This window comes from Belonocnema kinseyi, chromosome 10 (genome assembly GCF_010883055.1).
Source record: "Belonocnema kinseyi isolate 2016_QV_RU_SX_M_011 chromosome 10, B_treatae_v1, whole genome shotgun sequence".
Classification (NCBI taxonomy): Eukaryota; Metazoa; Arthropoda; class Insecta; order Hymenoptera; family Cynipidae; genus Belonocnema; species Belonocnema kinseyi.
In genome coordinates, this window is record NC_046666.1 from 4,801,023 (window position 1) to 4,817,671 (window position 16,649).

The 16,649-nt window shown below is 34.3% G+C and overlaps 1 protein-coding gene across 1 annotated transcript in view; it reads right to left on the reverse strand.

Annotated features, from left to right (window-relative positions):
• Nucleotides 1-16,649, reverse strand: part of LOC117182001 (luciferin sulfotransferase-like) — a 38,861-nt gene that overhangs the window by 13,020 nt on the left and 9,192 nt on the right. Inside the window, exons 4-5 of the mRNA XM_033375020.1 lie at nucleotides 11,898-11,992; nucleotides 11,534-11,811 (exon numbers count right to left, since the gene is read on the reverse strand). Of these exons, the coding sequence (XP_033230911.1) occupies nucleotides 11,534-11,811; nucleotides 11,898-11,992 (373 nt within the window). The remainder of the gene's footprint in view (nucleotides 1-11,533; nucleotides 11,812-11,897; nucleotides 11,993-16,649) is intronic.

The window sequence follows — 16,649 nt, forward strand, 5'->3', positions numbered from 1 at the left end:
GACGTCATTGCCTCTGTAAGTGCTTATTTTGAGGAACTTCCGAAAACGCACTTTTCTGAAGGATTAAAAAAACTTGAAAAGCGATTGACCAAGGGTATAGAGATCCAAGGAGATTATGCTGAAAAATAAAAAAAAATTTACCCAAAAAAAATTGTTTTTATACTTCATTCTAAGGACTTATTGAACTACCCTCGTATCTTAAGACTTTCAAATTTACAATGGGCAACAGTGTTACAGTAAAGGTTGAATTTTCAGGGTCAAGAATTCTTTTTGATAGGAAAAATGTGAACGCAATTGTAGGAAATAAAGCTACTCAAAGATGCCCAATATGTCTGGTGACATTCCACAATTTCAACAATAACAAGGCAGATTTCACACCAAAAGAAGGATCACTATTCAATGGCTTAGGTCTGTTACACTGCGAAAGTAATATTTTTGACCACCTGCTTCATATTACGTGTAAAAAAGAAGTGAAAATATGGGCTGTGACCAAAAGCATAAAAGCTTGTTGAGTTGCTCGCCGATCAGGTGAGAGATAGGTTATATAATGCTTTTAAAATAAGAGTTGATTAAGTGACACAAGGAAAAGGAACGCCGAACAATGGAAATTTTGCTCATAAATTTCTTGACACATTCGAAGACTTTGCCAAAGTTCTAAATATTTTTGAGTAGTTAGTTTACAATCTCGCTACCATTATCCACGGAATCCGTGGAATTCGTGAAATTCATAGAATTCGTACAATTTATTACATTTCTGGAATTTAAGGAACTTTCGAAATTCACGGAATTCACACAATTCGTTGTATTTGCGGATTTTGCGCAATTCATGGAATTTAAGGAATTTACGCAATTTAAGAAATTCACGGAATAGACGAATTTCATGAAATTCTCCAAATAAATGGAATTCTGGGAATTCATTGAATTAAAAGAATGCACGGAGTTCATGAAATCGAAGGAATTCTAGAAATTTCATAAATTCATTGTATTCACTGAATTTCTTAAATTCTATAAACTCCGTGAATTTCTTAAATTTCATAAATTCCCTGAATTTCGTAAATTCTTCGAATTCTTAGAATTCCGTGAATAACCTAAATTTAGAGAATCCCGTGAGCCTAATAAATTCCATAAATTGCGTGAATTACTTTAATTCCATGAATTCTTTGAATATCGTAAATACCGCGATCACAGTAAATTTCGTGAATATTCTAAATTCCATAAATTCCGCAAAATCATTAAATTCCTTTATTTCAGGGGCTTCCCTGACTTCCATGAATCCCGCGAATTCAGCGAATTCAATGAATTTTGCGATTACCGTCAAATCCGTGAATACCCTAATTTTTGTAAATTTCGTTAATTTTATAAATCCTGCCAATTCTGTGAGTTCGATAAATTCCATTAATTACGCTGATTCTATAAATTTAATTAATTTGGTGAATTCCATAAATTTGGTGAATTTCGAAAGTCCATTGAATCCCTTTAACTTCATAAATTTGGCGAATTTGATGAATCCTGCAAATTACAGACAATTTATAAATTCCTTCATTTTCGTTGTTTCCGGAAATTTAGTGAATTCCGTGATTTCAGTGAATTCTCTCAATTTTATTAATTCTGTAAATTAAATTAATTCTGTGAATAACATGAATTTCGTGAATTTTGTGAATTCATTTAATTCCATTAACTTGATGAATTTGGCAAAATCGATCAATTCCACAAATTCTATACATTTCATGAATTCCTTTATTTTCGTTAATTCCGAAAATTCATTCAATTCCGTGATTTGAGTAAATTCAGCGAATTGAATGAATTTCGTAAATTCCAGGAATTCCCGGCGTTACGTGAATTCCGTGAGTGCCTTTAATTTAATAAAATTGCGTGATTACAGTGAATTCCGCGCTTACCCTGAATTCTATCAATTCCTTGAATGCCACAAATTCAGCGCATTCCGTAAATTTCATTAATTCAATGAATTCCGTGAATGACGTAAAGTACATGAATTCCATGAATTTCACAAATGTCACAGATTTCGTGAATTCCGCGAATTTCGGGAAATTAATAAATTTGGTGAAATTACTGAATTTCGTAAAAGCTTGAATTCTGTTTATTCTTTGAATTCTGCGAATTTCATATATTTCGGGAATTCCTTTACTTTTATGAATTCCGCGAATTCCATGAATTTCTTGAATTCCATTAATTTCCTTAATTTTTTGTGCACAATTTTCGTTGGACAAGTGTTCAAATGCTGGTATTAAAATGATAAACGGTGACTTCGCAATTTACAATACTTACAATACATGTATTGCAACTTCGTTATTTCAATAACATGTTTGAAATTTTACCTCAATATTGTATTGCAGAAGTGCTGTAGAAGTATCATAGAATTCTAAACATTTTTCACAATGTGAGTTATACATCCATTTTATTTGGTTGAAGAGCTTATGCCCTCTATTGTCTTAAAAAATCACCCTGTTTCAATGATTTTTAAAGCATTTTGGACTATGATTTTTGTTCTATGTTGAACGGAGATTGCTCAAAAAAATGTCACTAATTTTAAAATGTTTTCTTACCAAATTAGTTGCAGCTCCAAATTTTCATGAAGAGAGTATTGAAATAAAACTGGAGGATGGATACTGCTACCTTGGAATGCTGTTTCATTCTGAAATGACCTTTCGAGAAGACAAAGACATAATACCCACCTGGTAGCATGCTAACCAACCTCCTGTCAAAAAGTTTCACGCTTTTATGTTATTCGATGACAATCTACACTTGAAGGCTGATCTCCACAGAACAAAAACTTTCGCTCCCATTTCAACTGAGGCTAGGCGACTAATCGCTTGTCGTCCTGACCTGGAATCGAATTAGGCTGATTATCCTGAAAAAACTAGTGTTGTCCATACACATTGATAAAAAAAGGATCAATTTTTTTGCAGAGCATTTTGCTCCAACGATCCTTTGACTCTCGAGATCATAGTGATTTGTCCATGCAGATCAATTTGATCTTATTTTTTAGTTCATTTGTCTGACTAAACAAAATGGTCGCTAGTTCTTAATGCCAGTGTCATAACGAAATAACCTAAAAATTGTATCTAACGGCACGTAAGTGACAACTGCAGTTAACAGTTGAAATTTCTAATATCAGATTTAATTACTTTTTCAACTTTCCAATTACACTGCACGATCATAAACCATAAAAAGCTTGCATATGAGATCAAGTACTCAAAGAACGTGAGCCATCTTGGTTTGACTTTATACCTGATCTGAAATCAGATCATTATGATTTTAAAAGTCGATCATACACTCTGGCCGATCAAAAAGCTCTTGAATTCGGTATCATTTATGTTGCATATCAAAACGCTATTGATTTCGGTATCATTTTGAACCCTTTATTTACTGTGTAGGTCTCTTTTAACAAACGTTCACGAACCACTTAAAAGGTTCTTGTAGACTACTATTCTCACAGCTTTACTTTCAATCCTAGACTATTAAAAGGAATTAAACAGTGAAAGTAATTTACGGAATTCATGCAATTAACAGAATTCCAAGAATTCACGGAATACTGAGAATATACGAATTTCAAAGAATTTACGGATATAACGGAATTTACGGACTTCATGAAATTAAAGAAATTGATGAAATTTACTAAATTCATGGATATTACCAAATTCAAGGAATTTACATAACTTATAGAAATCATAGAATTCACGAAATTAAGAGAATTTAATAGATTTAATAAATTCATGAAATTTGATGAAATCTCGGAATTATCTGAATGGATGGAATTCATAGACTTCCACGAAATTTGTGAATTACTTGACTTCCCTGAATTATCACGGGTCTAGAAATTTTAAAGCCAGAGACCAGATCTAACATTTCCGTAAGATTTTGATGCGTTGAATCCGAATCTGAGCTGAAAATTGCTCATGTACGTCAGGTTTTCACGATATCCTAACCTAAAAGTGCAAAAAACACGTTTTTAGCTTTTTTGAGGTTATATAACCGAACAAGAATAATGTCTGCCACAAATGCTAATATGGAATTTGAAAGTACTAATCTTCACCTTTCAAACCTACTTGTATTTATTAGGATATCTTTGTTTTCCGCAAAAATATTGTAATTTGAAATGTTTTATTTGAGTGTTTTAAGCCATTAACGCCGAGGTTTTCAGATTTATACAACGCATTCTCTATTGCTGACGGTACGATATTTTTTTTCAAAAAATTATCTCAGGTGTTTTCGAGGGTGCCCTTTCTATTGCCGGTGTCAGTTTTTTGTTATAATCCCTAGAAGATCCAATATGGCGGCCACAATTTAGGGCTTTAAAAAAGAACAAAGGATCCCGCACAAACTACCAACAAAAAAGCCTGCAGTCATTTGGAACCAAACTTCGCACATTGATCGAACAAAAGAAAACGGACTGCGCGGAATGCTACTGCGCACTCTGTGTGCATTTTAATGTTCACATTCGCTGTATGTGCGCGCCGTTCTACGGCACAGACAGCCTTCGGTCCTTAGCTGGCTCACTGGGCTGGCGACGCTTTTATGACGTGTTATCAATAGGTGATGATATTCGTTTTTTGCTACAAATATTTGCGTGCTAGGGATCACGTTTGAGTGGCGGGCTAACGGTTGGGTGTGTAGGTAATAAAATTCTTTTTGTATTTGAAATCTGTCTAGCGGTTACATTTCGTGTCGTTCGTGAATTTTGTATATAGTGAGTTTTAGAATTTCTACTGTTCATTATAAGAAAAAAGATGAGTATAAGAACTCCTTGCGCTAAGAAAGTTAATACGTTTTGTTACGTTTGTGGAAAGTATGAAACGGAGAAATACCGTCGATCAATTAATGATTTGATAAAAACGTCATACTTTAACTGTTATGAGATTTTAATGAAAAATTTAGATAATCCGAGGGTACCAACCTCAATTTGTCATTCTTGTAGATTAAATTTGTCAACTTGGGAAGATGAAAGTACCAAGACGCAGACTTTTATTCAACTACCTGTTTGGCGTGAGCACAAAATATCATGATACTGATTGTTACTTTTGCTTATGCAAAACAGGAGGTTTTTCTAAAAAGTATTTGGAGAAGAGCGTTTACCCTGATGTAAAAAGTGTTACACCTGCCAAAATTGGTATTAGAAATAACTCTGAAATCAAAAGTGACCGATCAACTCACGAATCAACGGATACTGACGATCCCAATGCATCTGAAGTTTCTTCTTGGGAAGAATCAGATGATGAAAGTCCTAAATTTTTCGACCAAGAAAGATTAGATGATTTTATACGTTACCTTGATCTTCCAAAAGATAAAGCTGAGCTTTGCGCTTCAAGACTCAAAGAGAGGAAACTATTGTTATCTGGCACTAGAGTAACTGTTTACAGAAATAGAGAAGAAAAGTTTATCAAGTACTTTTCAATGGACAGTGGGATTGTGTATTATAATGATATCGAAGGACTCATTAATTTATATAAAATAAACTTATATACGCCAGAGGATTGGCATATTTCATAAATTCGTCTACAGAAAGTCTGAAAGCAGTTCTATTACATAATGGAAATAACTGTTCTGCAATTCCAGTCGGTCACTCAACTACACTGAAGGAATCTTATGATACTTTCCAATTACTCCTGATAAAAATAAAATGCAATGTTCAAAATTGGCTTATTTGTGTTTACTTCAAAATGATAAATCTTATATTAGGTTTACAATCAGGAAACATTAAATACCCTTCTTTTCTTTGCCTTTGGGACAGTCGTGCAAGGGATGAACATTGGATAACGGAGAGATGGTCAGACAGATTAGAGTGGACAGTAGGGCAGTATAATGTTGTTTATGAAAGTCTTGTTGACAGAAAGAAAGTATTATTGCCACCACTCCATATAAAACTAGGGTTAATGAAGCAATTTGTGAAAGCCCTAAACACCGAAGGAGAATGTTTCAATTATATCAGATCTACATTTCCGCATTTAAGTGGTGCCAAAGTTAAGGAAGGTATTTTTGTTGGGCCTGATATAAGAAAACTTATCAAAGATGATGACTTTATCAAAACCATGACATATATTGAAAAGGACGCATGGTTGAGTTTCAAAAATGTTTTACAGAAGTTTGTCGGGAACAATCGAGATCCAAAGTTTAGAACTATTGTATCTAGTACGTTGAAGAATTTTAAAAGATTAAGTTGTTTGATGAGTATGAAATTACATTTTCCCAAATCTCATTTGGATTATTTCCCAGAAAATGTCGGAGCATTCAGTGAAGAAATGGGCGAACGCTTTCATCACGACTTTCACCAAAAAGAGCAACATTATCACGGTCGATGCAATGTAAGAATGATGGCCGACTGTTGCTGGTCTTTGCAAAGAAATGATAATGACCCTACTAGTCATAAACCAAAGTCTCTTCAACGATCGTCTGACATGAAGCGCGAACGTTTCCATCAGAAAACAAGCAATTAGTTTCACCTTCATTGTACATACAATCGTGAGTCTTGCCTTGACTGGCTGGATGATTCAAAGTCTTGTCTTGACTGGCTGAACGATAAAAAGTCTTGCCTTTATTGTCTAGGAAATCCAAAGACTTGCCATAATTGGCTGGGCAATCTAAAGTCTTGCCTTAATTGGCTGGAAAAATTTTCCAAAAAAGTTTAATCTTCATCCAAAAAGATTGCGATTGACTTTTCAACGTAGAAGTAGGAATTTAAAACAAAGAGTGGAATTTATACAAAATAGTTCCAATATTTATTTTGAAAAAGGTTAGCTTTGAAATCAAAAAGCCAAATTTTCAGAAAAATTTATTTCTTTAAAAAAAGTGTCAGTTGATTCATCAACACCAAAATATAAATTTTAAACAAAGGGTTAATTTTCTGAAAACAGATCTTAATTTTAGAAAACCCTAAATGCACAACCAGAAAGAATGAACTTGACAAAAGTTGTTACATTTTTAACTAGATAATAAAATTTATAACTGAAAGAGATAATCCTAATGAGACGATTACACTGGAATTTTGACTGTTTCTTTGTAGATCCCCCACATTTGTGCGCATTTTTAAACTGAACAACTTTTGCGTATTCATTTCTTTTGTACCTTGTCCTTTTTACCGAGAAGTTAATTTCTTTATTGGTAATGTTATTTTTCACAACTAAAACAAAAACGAAGCGTCGTATTCATAAATGAATTATAAGAAATTTATATCACTTTTTTGGTAAGCAACTTTTATCTATCAATTTTTTCTTACCCTTTCGTCTTTAGTCTGAAAAATTAATTTTAAAATTTTTAGTGATATTTATTACGAATCGAACAAAATCTATGTGTCTCATCAAAAAATGATAAATAGAAAATTCGTACGACTTATTTGTATAACAAATAAGGAAATAAATTATAAGTTTTGTATAGAACATTATCAAGACACATTAGCAGTCAACTTCTGAATAGACATATAAAAATCTCTTCGATTAAAAGCACTGAAATAGACACTATAGAGATAATTCACGGGTAGTAATCTTCCTTTGGACAAAAATGAAAAAAAAGAGGAAAGAAAAATGAGAATTCATACATTCACTTGACATAATCCTCACATAGTTTCCATTATTTCTTGACACTCTTATTCTCTCCAATCTTTCTGCCTTCTTCTTCTCCATTCCATTCTTTTACACCAACTCATATACCTTCCTTCCTTCCTCGTGCGTCCTGCTAACTTCCTCCATCTGCAATCTATTCGTTCTAAAATACCTTTCCCTTTCCACCTCCATTTTTGCACCACTACGTCTGTTCTCCTTCTCCCACCAACACTCCCTAAACTAGTTCTTGCACCCTCCGTCCTGACAATATAGTTCGAAGTATTTCTTGCCAACCCCAGTATCCACTTTACTTACCTCTCTTGCACCCTATTTACTTTCTCACTTACCTTCCAACCCCACACCTCCACTCCGTAAAATAAGACACTCGTCACTAGCGAATCCAACAACTTGATTCTCTTTTCAAAATAATCTGCGTACAACTTCTTCCCCAGCTCCCACACCTGCCTCATCACCACATTTGCCCTTTTCATCCTCTGTTTCATGTGACCATCCACTCCATCATTCCTTCGAAACAGGAAGCCCAGGTACACAAACTCTTTCACCCCCTGTAACGCTTTTCCCTTCCACTTCCACTTCCACTCCCATCCCCTATCGCTCCTTCACCTTTCCGGAACACCATAACCTTCGACTTGTCCGCATTTAACTCTAACATATTTTTGTCCAAGTATCTTCCTAACCTCTTCATCATCTCCTTCAAAGCCTCTTCGCTCTTTGCCAAGAGCACTATGTTATCTGCATATGCGAGTGACCATATCCTGACTCCTCCTACCCTGACTCCTTCTACCACTCCGGCCGCTAGCTTACTTTCCATATCTGCGATCAAAATTGCAAAAAGCGTTGAGCTAAGCGGGCACCCTTGCCTCAACCCCCTATCCACCCGGGATTCCTCAGAGATTCCCTCACCCTCCTCTCACCCTATCTTTCGTCTCCTCATATACCTCCCTTACCCTCTCGATCAAGCCCTTCTTCACTTTCCTCGCTTCCATTGCCACCCACAACCTCCCCCTATCCACTAATTGGAACGCGCTCTTTAGATCTACAAAAAACGCGCACACTTTTGCACCCTTTTTGGTCAGTTCTCTATCCACCACGCGTTGCAAGATGTAAATACTATCAATAGTGCTCCTTCTCTCTCTGAAGTCCGCCTGCGTCTCCGGCAATATTCCTTTCCCCTTGACATCCTTGCGCAGCCTATCTGCTAACACCACCGCGTATATTTTGTACGCAGTATCCATGAGAGTAATTCCTCTTTAATTGCCCTGCCAATAAATTTTCAATCTAAAGCGCTCTATGCAATTCTTGGCACCCCCTGCCAAGGATTGGATTGTATGTTATTGCAATGATTTCTATTATTGGCAATCGGAAAAAGTATGGTTATGTTCATTTTTTGTTTTGTAAAATTCAGATTAAAAGACCGAATTGAAGGGAAAAACAATATTTCAAAGTAAATTACTGGAGCAGTGCTTAAAAGGTTTGTAACCAGTTTTCAGGTTAGCAAGCAATTGATGAAACATTACACGATTCTGCATATTTGAGACGAAAAGTGATTTCATCCTAAAACGTACAAGAAATTACTTTAAAATGTGTAAAAAACTGAAATATGCATGATTATATGCGTTCCTCTAACCCCAAAACGAACACGAAGGCAAATGATGGCAAAAGGCTTCTATGCTTAAATATCGCAGGCATAAGGAGATTAGGAACTAGAAAATCAATTGAAAAAAAAACTAATATTAGGGAAGCTAAAAAGCAAAAACGAAAACGGCGAAATCAAATTTCAGAAAAAGTCCAAGAAGATAGAAATAGAAAAAAGTTAGAAACCAAAAAGACTATGAACTAACAAAATTCAATATTTGTATATTAACGATTTTATTGATTCCGCTAAAGGAGTTACTAGAAAAAGAAAGTTAAAAGCTAAAAACAGTAAAAAAAATTAATTATCGAAAAAAAATTTCCACTGATTCTGCTGAAGCAGTTAAAAGAAGCCAAGGATCACAATCTCTTAATTTAGACTAGATAGATGCTGATAATTAAGTCATTTCATCCAGACTATCTGTTTCTAAATGAAAAATAATTGATAAACAATGTTTCTCTTCACTATTCACTTCAATGTGATACTATTAAAGTTTACATTATTTTGATCTGAATTGAATTTTAAGGCTAATGAGCTAATTTTAATTGCTTTTTTTTTAGTTTCTAATATATAATTTTAAGGAAAGATGTTTATTCAGCTTTTCAATTTTCTCTTAAAATTTATTCTTTACATTAAAAAATCATAAAAAATGTTCCTAAACAATACTTTTTCCCCTTTCAAATTTTTTAAACGTAATGTTTAAAAATTATTATCATTTCTGCTTTGATAATTTTAGAAATCTTCTGAAATGATTTTAAATCTTTTAAAATATTCTTTTAAAATTCATTTTACGGAATAAAGAATCATTTTAATTTTTGCTATCAATAAAATTGCTTTTTTAAGTGATTAAAAATAATAATCGATTCAAAAATACCCCCCCCCCCATCAAATGACAGAATGTAACGAAACAAGTACCCCCTCCCTCTTTCTAATGTTACATTATATGTGCTCAGATCGAAAAACAGAGAAAAAGAAGGAAAGGACCATCGAAAACTGGCAAATGACAGGAAATTTATTTTGCAATGTGAATTTTATAAAAGGGTAAGGAGAGGGTGTGCCTTGACGTCCCAAAGTTTTCAATAGATTGAGTTTATACAAAAAATTATCGAAAAGTTAAGAATAAACATTTTTATAAACATATTTCAAGATTTCGTAGTTCTGCGTAGAATAAAATCGAACTTCTTGTTTAAATCGCTTGATGCAAAGTTGAAATTTTGAATTTGTTTATCTTGATGATTTATTAACATTTAAATTGTTATCCCTCAACAAATATTATCAAAGTTATAATAATGTTAGTAATATATGTATAGCAATTTTAACAATTTCAGCAATTCACTAAAGGAAATTGGAACTGTTTTTGAAACTAAAATTAAAATATGTTATTACGGAAACTGTCCAAAACCATGGTTATCGTTAACTTTCTAATTATTTTTCTGTTTAAATGTAATTCGTACATCAGTAAGAAACAATTTTTTAAAAGGAAATTTTGGTACCTATAATAATACTATTTCACATTTTTTAACAGATTTTTTTTAAGCGCCAACAAAATTATTATTCAATAAAAATACTTTATTGTACATATATTTGGTATTCTGTGAGTCCCCATGTATTGATTTACCACTATATAAAGATTATCTGTGTAGTATAAGCAGTTATTTAAGCACAATCAATTGTTTACAAAAATGCCGCTTCGTGATATTCTGTGTGAAAATTTTGGTGAATAATAAAATCAGTATTTATGCACTTTAATTTGAAAAAAATGAAAATCGGGTAAAAATTGATGTTCAGACTTTTCTAAATATAGAAGTAACGATTTTTATATTTATACTGTTACTGAAAAAATGTAACTAACTTATTTACAAAAGTAACTTTGTGACCAGCACCGATACCAAGAAAAGTAACCTGAAACCTGAAATCCTGGTCATCGAGTTTATGTCCTTCCGAGAATTGATGCCGCAGCGTTTTCAGGCTGTGATTTGAGCCCCTCGGGGTGGAGGGGGGGGGGCTGTGTAACCATCTGCAGCGTATTGACAAAGGGACAGTGCGTGCTCAGTGATCGCAAAGTTTTGCGACGTCTTTACGACATCGTTACGACATCGTTACGACAACTTTACGACATCCTTTGTCCATGTCGTTAAGGTGTCTTTCCGACATCGTAAATAAGTTGTATGATCTGACGATGTATTTACGATATCGCAAAGACACCGAAACGACATGGACATAGGATGTCGTAAAGATGTCGTAAATATGTCGTAACGATGTCGTAAAGACGTCGCCAAATTTTGTGTCCACTAGGTTGGTACACTCTTAAAAACGAGTTTTGTACCCTTTGGGTACGTCTTCTGTCCACGAGTCAAATCGATTAATCATTTCTTTCGACATACTTTCTTTCCACTGATTGACTTTTCCACTTCTTATGAATTTCCCTTCATTGGTGGTCAGTTTTAATCTTTTCTGTATTTCGATTATTTCTTCAAAATTCACTGCTGGGTTTGCTTTCATACAAGTGAAACTCAAATGCTTCTCAAGTATCTTTATTTCACTTTCGGAGAGTTCTTTTTTCCCCAGAAATTTTGCAGTTTCTTTTATTACTGATTGCAGGTCCTAAATCAAAAACAAAGTTATTTTTGTTATTCTGAAACAAATTTTTATCTTTTATTTTTTCACATAAAAATAATTGCAATACGAACAGCCTTCATCTCCTCGTATTGGAGGAATAACATATTTCCCTGCATTCTTCTTTCCCAAAATCCAGAAACATGTTTCCAAAATGATCCGAAGTAAACTGAAAGTATCATCAAACATATGCAAATGATTTTTTAAAGCTTTTTTGCAATTTTATGTAATTTCCTACTTACAAAATATTCAAATATAAATTATAATGCTGTACAACTTTTATAGGTTTTATTTGGTGATATTAATCAATAATACAAATTTTTCTAATTGTAGACGAAAAAAAATCCAACTTGTAAACTACAGTCTCAACAAGATATTATGTAATTTTATACAGAATCAATAAATCTACTATCAAGGGCCACCATTATGTTGGGATGACTGAAAAGTCTCGAAAAGTAAAATTCCTGGTTCTGAAAAATTCCCGAATAATAAAATTTCCAAATCAAAAAATTCCTGAATCGGAAAATTCCACACACAAAATTTCCGCATTATTAAATACATGAATTATAAAATTACCGAATTTAAACTTTTTTTATAAATATTATATATTTTTCAAAAATACAATAATGGAATGTTTAAAAAAAATTAATTTTTAAGGATCAAAGTTTCTAAAATAATAGTGTGAATTTAAAATAACAATAATTGAAAAGAAATTTCATCCAGAAATATATTTTTGTCAATTATTGTTATTTCAAATTCAAACGATAATTCTCGAAACATTAAACATTCTAAATAGTTTTTTTATAAGAATATTTCATTATTGCATTCTTAATAAATAAATAATATTTATAAACTAAAGATTTATATTGTTCAAACTTTGGAAGTTTTTAATTCGTATATTTTATAATTTGACAATTTATTGTCAGGAATTTTATTATTCCAGAATTCGTAAATTCGAGAATTTTTTTGTTCGGAATTTTAATTATCAGGTAATTTCATCAATCAGGAAATTTCTAATTCAGGAATTTGAAAGTGCAAGGAATTTTATTTTCCGTTCGTTCCATTATCTTCACCTACCTTGTTTTTTTCTTATCAAACATTCTAAAATCCGTAAATAAACTAATTTTTAAATATAACTTTTAAAAATGTGTACAGCAATAGTGAATAATTTGAAACCAAAATATTTTAAAATTAAAAAATATATATATTTAATTATTTTGAATTGAAAACGTTCAAAATCATCAATCTTGATAACGTAAAATGTTGAAAAAGGTTAATATTTCAAATGGAATAAAAAAAAGGAATCTAATGCATATCGCTCATAAATAAAAGCGTTTAAAATTTAATAGTAAGATGAAATTAAAAGTGTTTGGAATTGAAATATTTTCAATCAGAATCTAATTTCATTAGACCGTTAATTGAAATTTTATTATTTTAAATTGTAAGCATTCAAAATTGGATAATTACATTTTGAATTGAAGATACTCAAAATTGAGTGATGATTTCAGATTAAAATTTCAAAAATCATACAACTCAAAAACTTAAAACTGTATTCTTTTTTAATAAAAAGTGTTTCAAATTGAATAAGATAAAATAGAAAACTCTTCAAATTATGTAAATAATTTTCAATTCAAGACATTATAGGGGCACTCCATGTCAAATATAATGTTTATTTAATAAACCATTTTTAATTGCTGTTTTTCGATACTAGGAATATCTCTAAACTAAAGTTGTAACAAATATAGATGATATTCGAAATATTTGTTCGCAAATGCTCAGAAGTTTAAAAAAATTATTTGTTATAACAAAATTATGATCAAAATGCTTTCTTAAGAATTCAAAAGAGACTGATATCGTATTCCATGCCATTTCCATAGCAATACATGTAAAAATAATATCTAATTTTTATTTATTTCATATTAACTATTTTTTGAACATTATTATTTTAATATTTTTACCTGCTGGTAAATTATTCACGCAGGATCTTACTGTGTGGATACTGATATTTAATATAGTGATATTTAATATATGAAAAATTTGTCATAAGGACAACCGCAGGATTTCGCCGGGAGCGGGTGCTAATCTGGAAAATTGCAGTCGCTTCCAGCGAAAAAACGGTAAAATTTCAGCCACAACTACGTCTCACGACCGTGCGATAGGTAGTTACAGTCAGTAAAGAAATCAATACGACGATCCAGCAAAAGTCTCGTGCACCCTAAGAACGCGGAGCGACCCAAGGACTACCGCCTTCTGCATTTTTCCCGAAAGTGTTTTAGCATATTTTTGACACGCAGGGATGCTTCTTAGGCTATTAGCAAGTGAAAGCTTGGCACCTCCAAGAGCGCCGATGATAAGGACGATCAGTTTAACAGAATATTCCGGGTACAATCGTTGCAACTCCCTTATAAGGTCTCGATACCTCTCTTTTTTTTCATTCTCCTTGGATATGATGTTTTTGTCAGCTGGTGCCGAAAATTGGATAACGAACATGCTTCGCTTCTCGAAGTCAAGAAGAACCATGTCCGGCCTCGAGTGAGCAACAGAAACAATTGTCGAGAATATAAAGTTCCAGTATATACGGCACTTCCCATTCTCGACAATTGATTCGATTTCCCTAGGAGCATTTAGAGGAGCGATATTAATGTGAATGCCGTAAGAGGGACAGAGATGGTAATAAGGCACTCTTAAAGCCGCATTGTGCCGTTGAATGTAGGTCGTTCCCGCGTGAGTTGGACAACTAGACAGAATGTGAGCTAAATGCTCGGGGTGTGGATGGCACGCCCTGCAGCTATAATCGGGAATGTCTCGGTTCAAAATGTGGCGACGGTATGTTAAGGTGGAAATGACACCGTCTACCAGACCTCAATCCGGGCGATTTAAGGAGATCAAACGTTAGCTCACAAGACCTTGACTGATCCTTCACATTACTGTGGAAGATACCGTGCATCCTCTTATCGAGGAGCTGTTCACGAAAGTTTTTCTCTTGTGCTTTTTTAATCCGGGCTTTTAGGAGTGAGTAGTCGAGATAGATAAGATTTGAAGCATTCTGCTCACCACTAATACTGAAGTCAAGTCCGAGTGTTTCAGCAGCCTTCTCCGCTGCTTTATAGAGAAACGCTCCTTTGCCCACTTCTTCGTGATTCCTGACCACTTTAAAAAGAGGGTATCTTCCATTTGCAACTGTATGTGCTGTATCCAGAATGATCCTGTTGTGAAGACATTCAAGACTCAATATTTCGCGACCACCTTGACGGTGTAAGATGAGAAGTCGGGGAACGAAAGACTTAAGATGCATGCTTTTGTTTATGTGCATAACCTTTGGTGTCCCAATATCAAGAGATCTGAGCTCGTTCTTCGTCCATGGAACTACTCCAAATGAATAGGATACTACCGGGACGGCAAGCATGTTCGTTGCAGATACTTTATTCCTCGCCGACAGCTCGGAAAACCAAATCTGTCGGATGAGACTTTTGTATCTGCTTCGGAGAGTATCCTTTATAGATCTCACATCCTGAATGCGGCTCTGTGGTAGGTCCAGGTATGCATAAGTCTCTCCAGCGCAAAGGTGTCGTATAGCGCTTCTATCAACGAGCTCAGGATTTTCAGGGATGCCATTGAGTTTTCCTCGCTTCAAATAAACCTTGGTCCATTTGCCTAACCCAAATTCCATTCCAACTTCCTTAGTATATCGTTCGACAATCCCTAGAGCTAGATGTAGTTGCTCTTTGTTTGTAGCATAGGTCTTGAGATCGCCCATGTAAAATACATGAATGACCTTGTACTTTCGATCTGCAGGTTTGCCGCACAAGTACCTATCGGAATGGTGAAGTGCTAGAGATAGTGGCACTGATGTAAGGTAAAAGAGGAGTGGGCTCAGGGTGTCGCCCTGAAAGACACCTCTCTGAAAGGTGACCTTGTTAGTTATCACAAAATTTTTTCCAGATGAGATAGTAAATCTGATTTTCCAAAGCGGCATCAATCTCTCTATGCACCCAACTATTTGCGGATGAACCTTTAAGATTTCCAAAAGACAGATGATAAGTCTATGGGAGGTCGAATCGAAAGCATTCCAATAATCAATCCAGGCCATCGATAGATCACGCTGGTAGAATGCTGCATCTTTGCAGACACATCTATCGATGAGCAGGTTCTCCCTACATCCGGCTACGCCTTTCTTTGAGCCTCACTGTTCATACATTTCTTGCCGCACAGGTTCAATTTCACGAACAATCCTATCATTTAGGATAGCCGTGAATATCTTATAATGTGTGTTCGGACAAGTTATTGGCCTGTAATTTTTCGGGTCAGCTAAGTTGCCTATTTTAGGTAGGAGTATTGTGCACTCTTCCACCAACCACTCCGGAATCGGCTCTTCCAACTTTAAGTATGAGGTAAAAACACGGGCCAAATTCTAATGGGTTGAAGGAAACTTCTTCCACCAGAAGGTTTTGATACAATCTGTTTCCGTTGCAGAATAGTTCTTCATCACTCTTAATAAATTTTTCACCTCCTCGGCAGTGATGCGTGGGCATTATTCATCAGGTGTTATGAGGGAATCACACAGCTCCTTGAAGCTATTTATATCAGCAGCTTTGACTTGCTATGTGTGTGACAACGGGTCCGGAGCTCGCTGGCGAACTTTCGAACCTTCGCGGTAAACTACCTGCCAGATGTTATGTATTCAATCACACACTGAATGCGGGACGCGTACCGTCTCGCCCATCTTATCTTTATGGCAAGTTGATGAATTCGTCTTCTGGTCTCCTGATCAACCGTTGGTTTTGTTTTACGGTAAGAATCTGCCAAAGCTCTCGTTTCATTATACA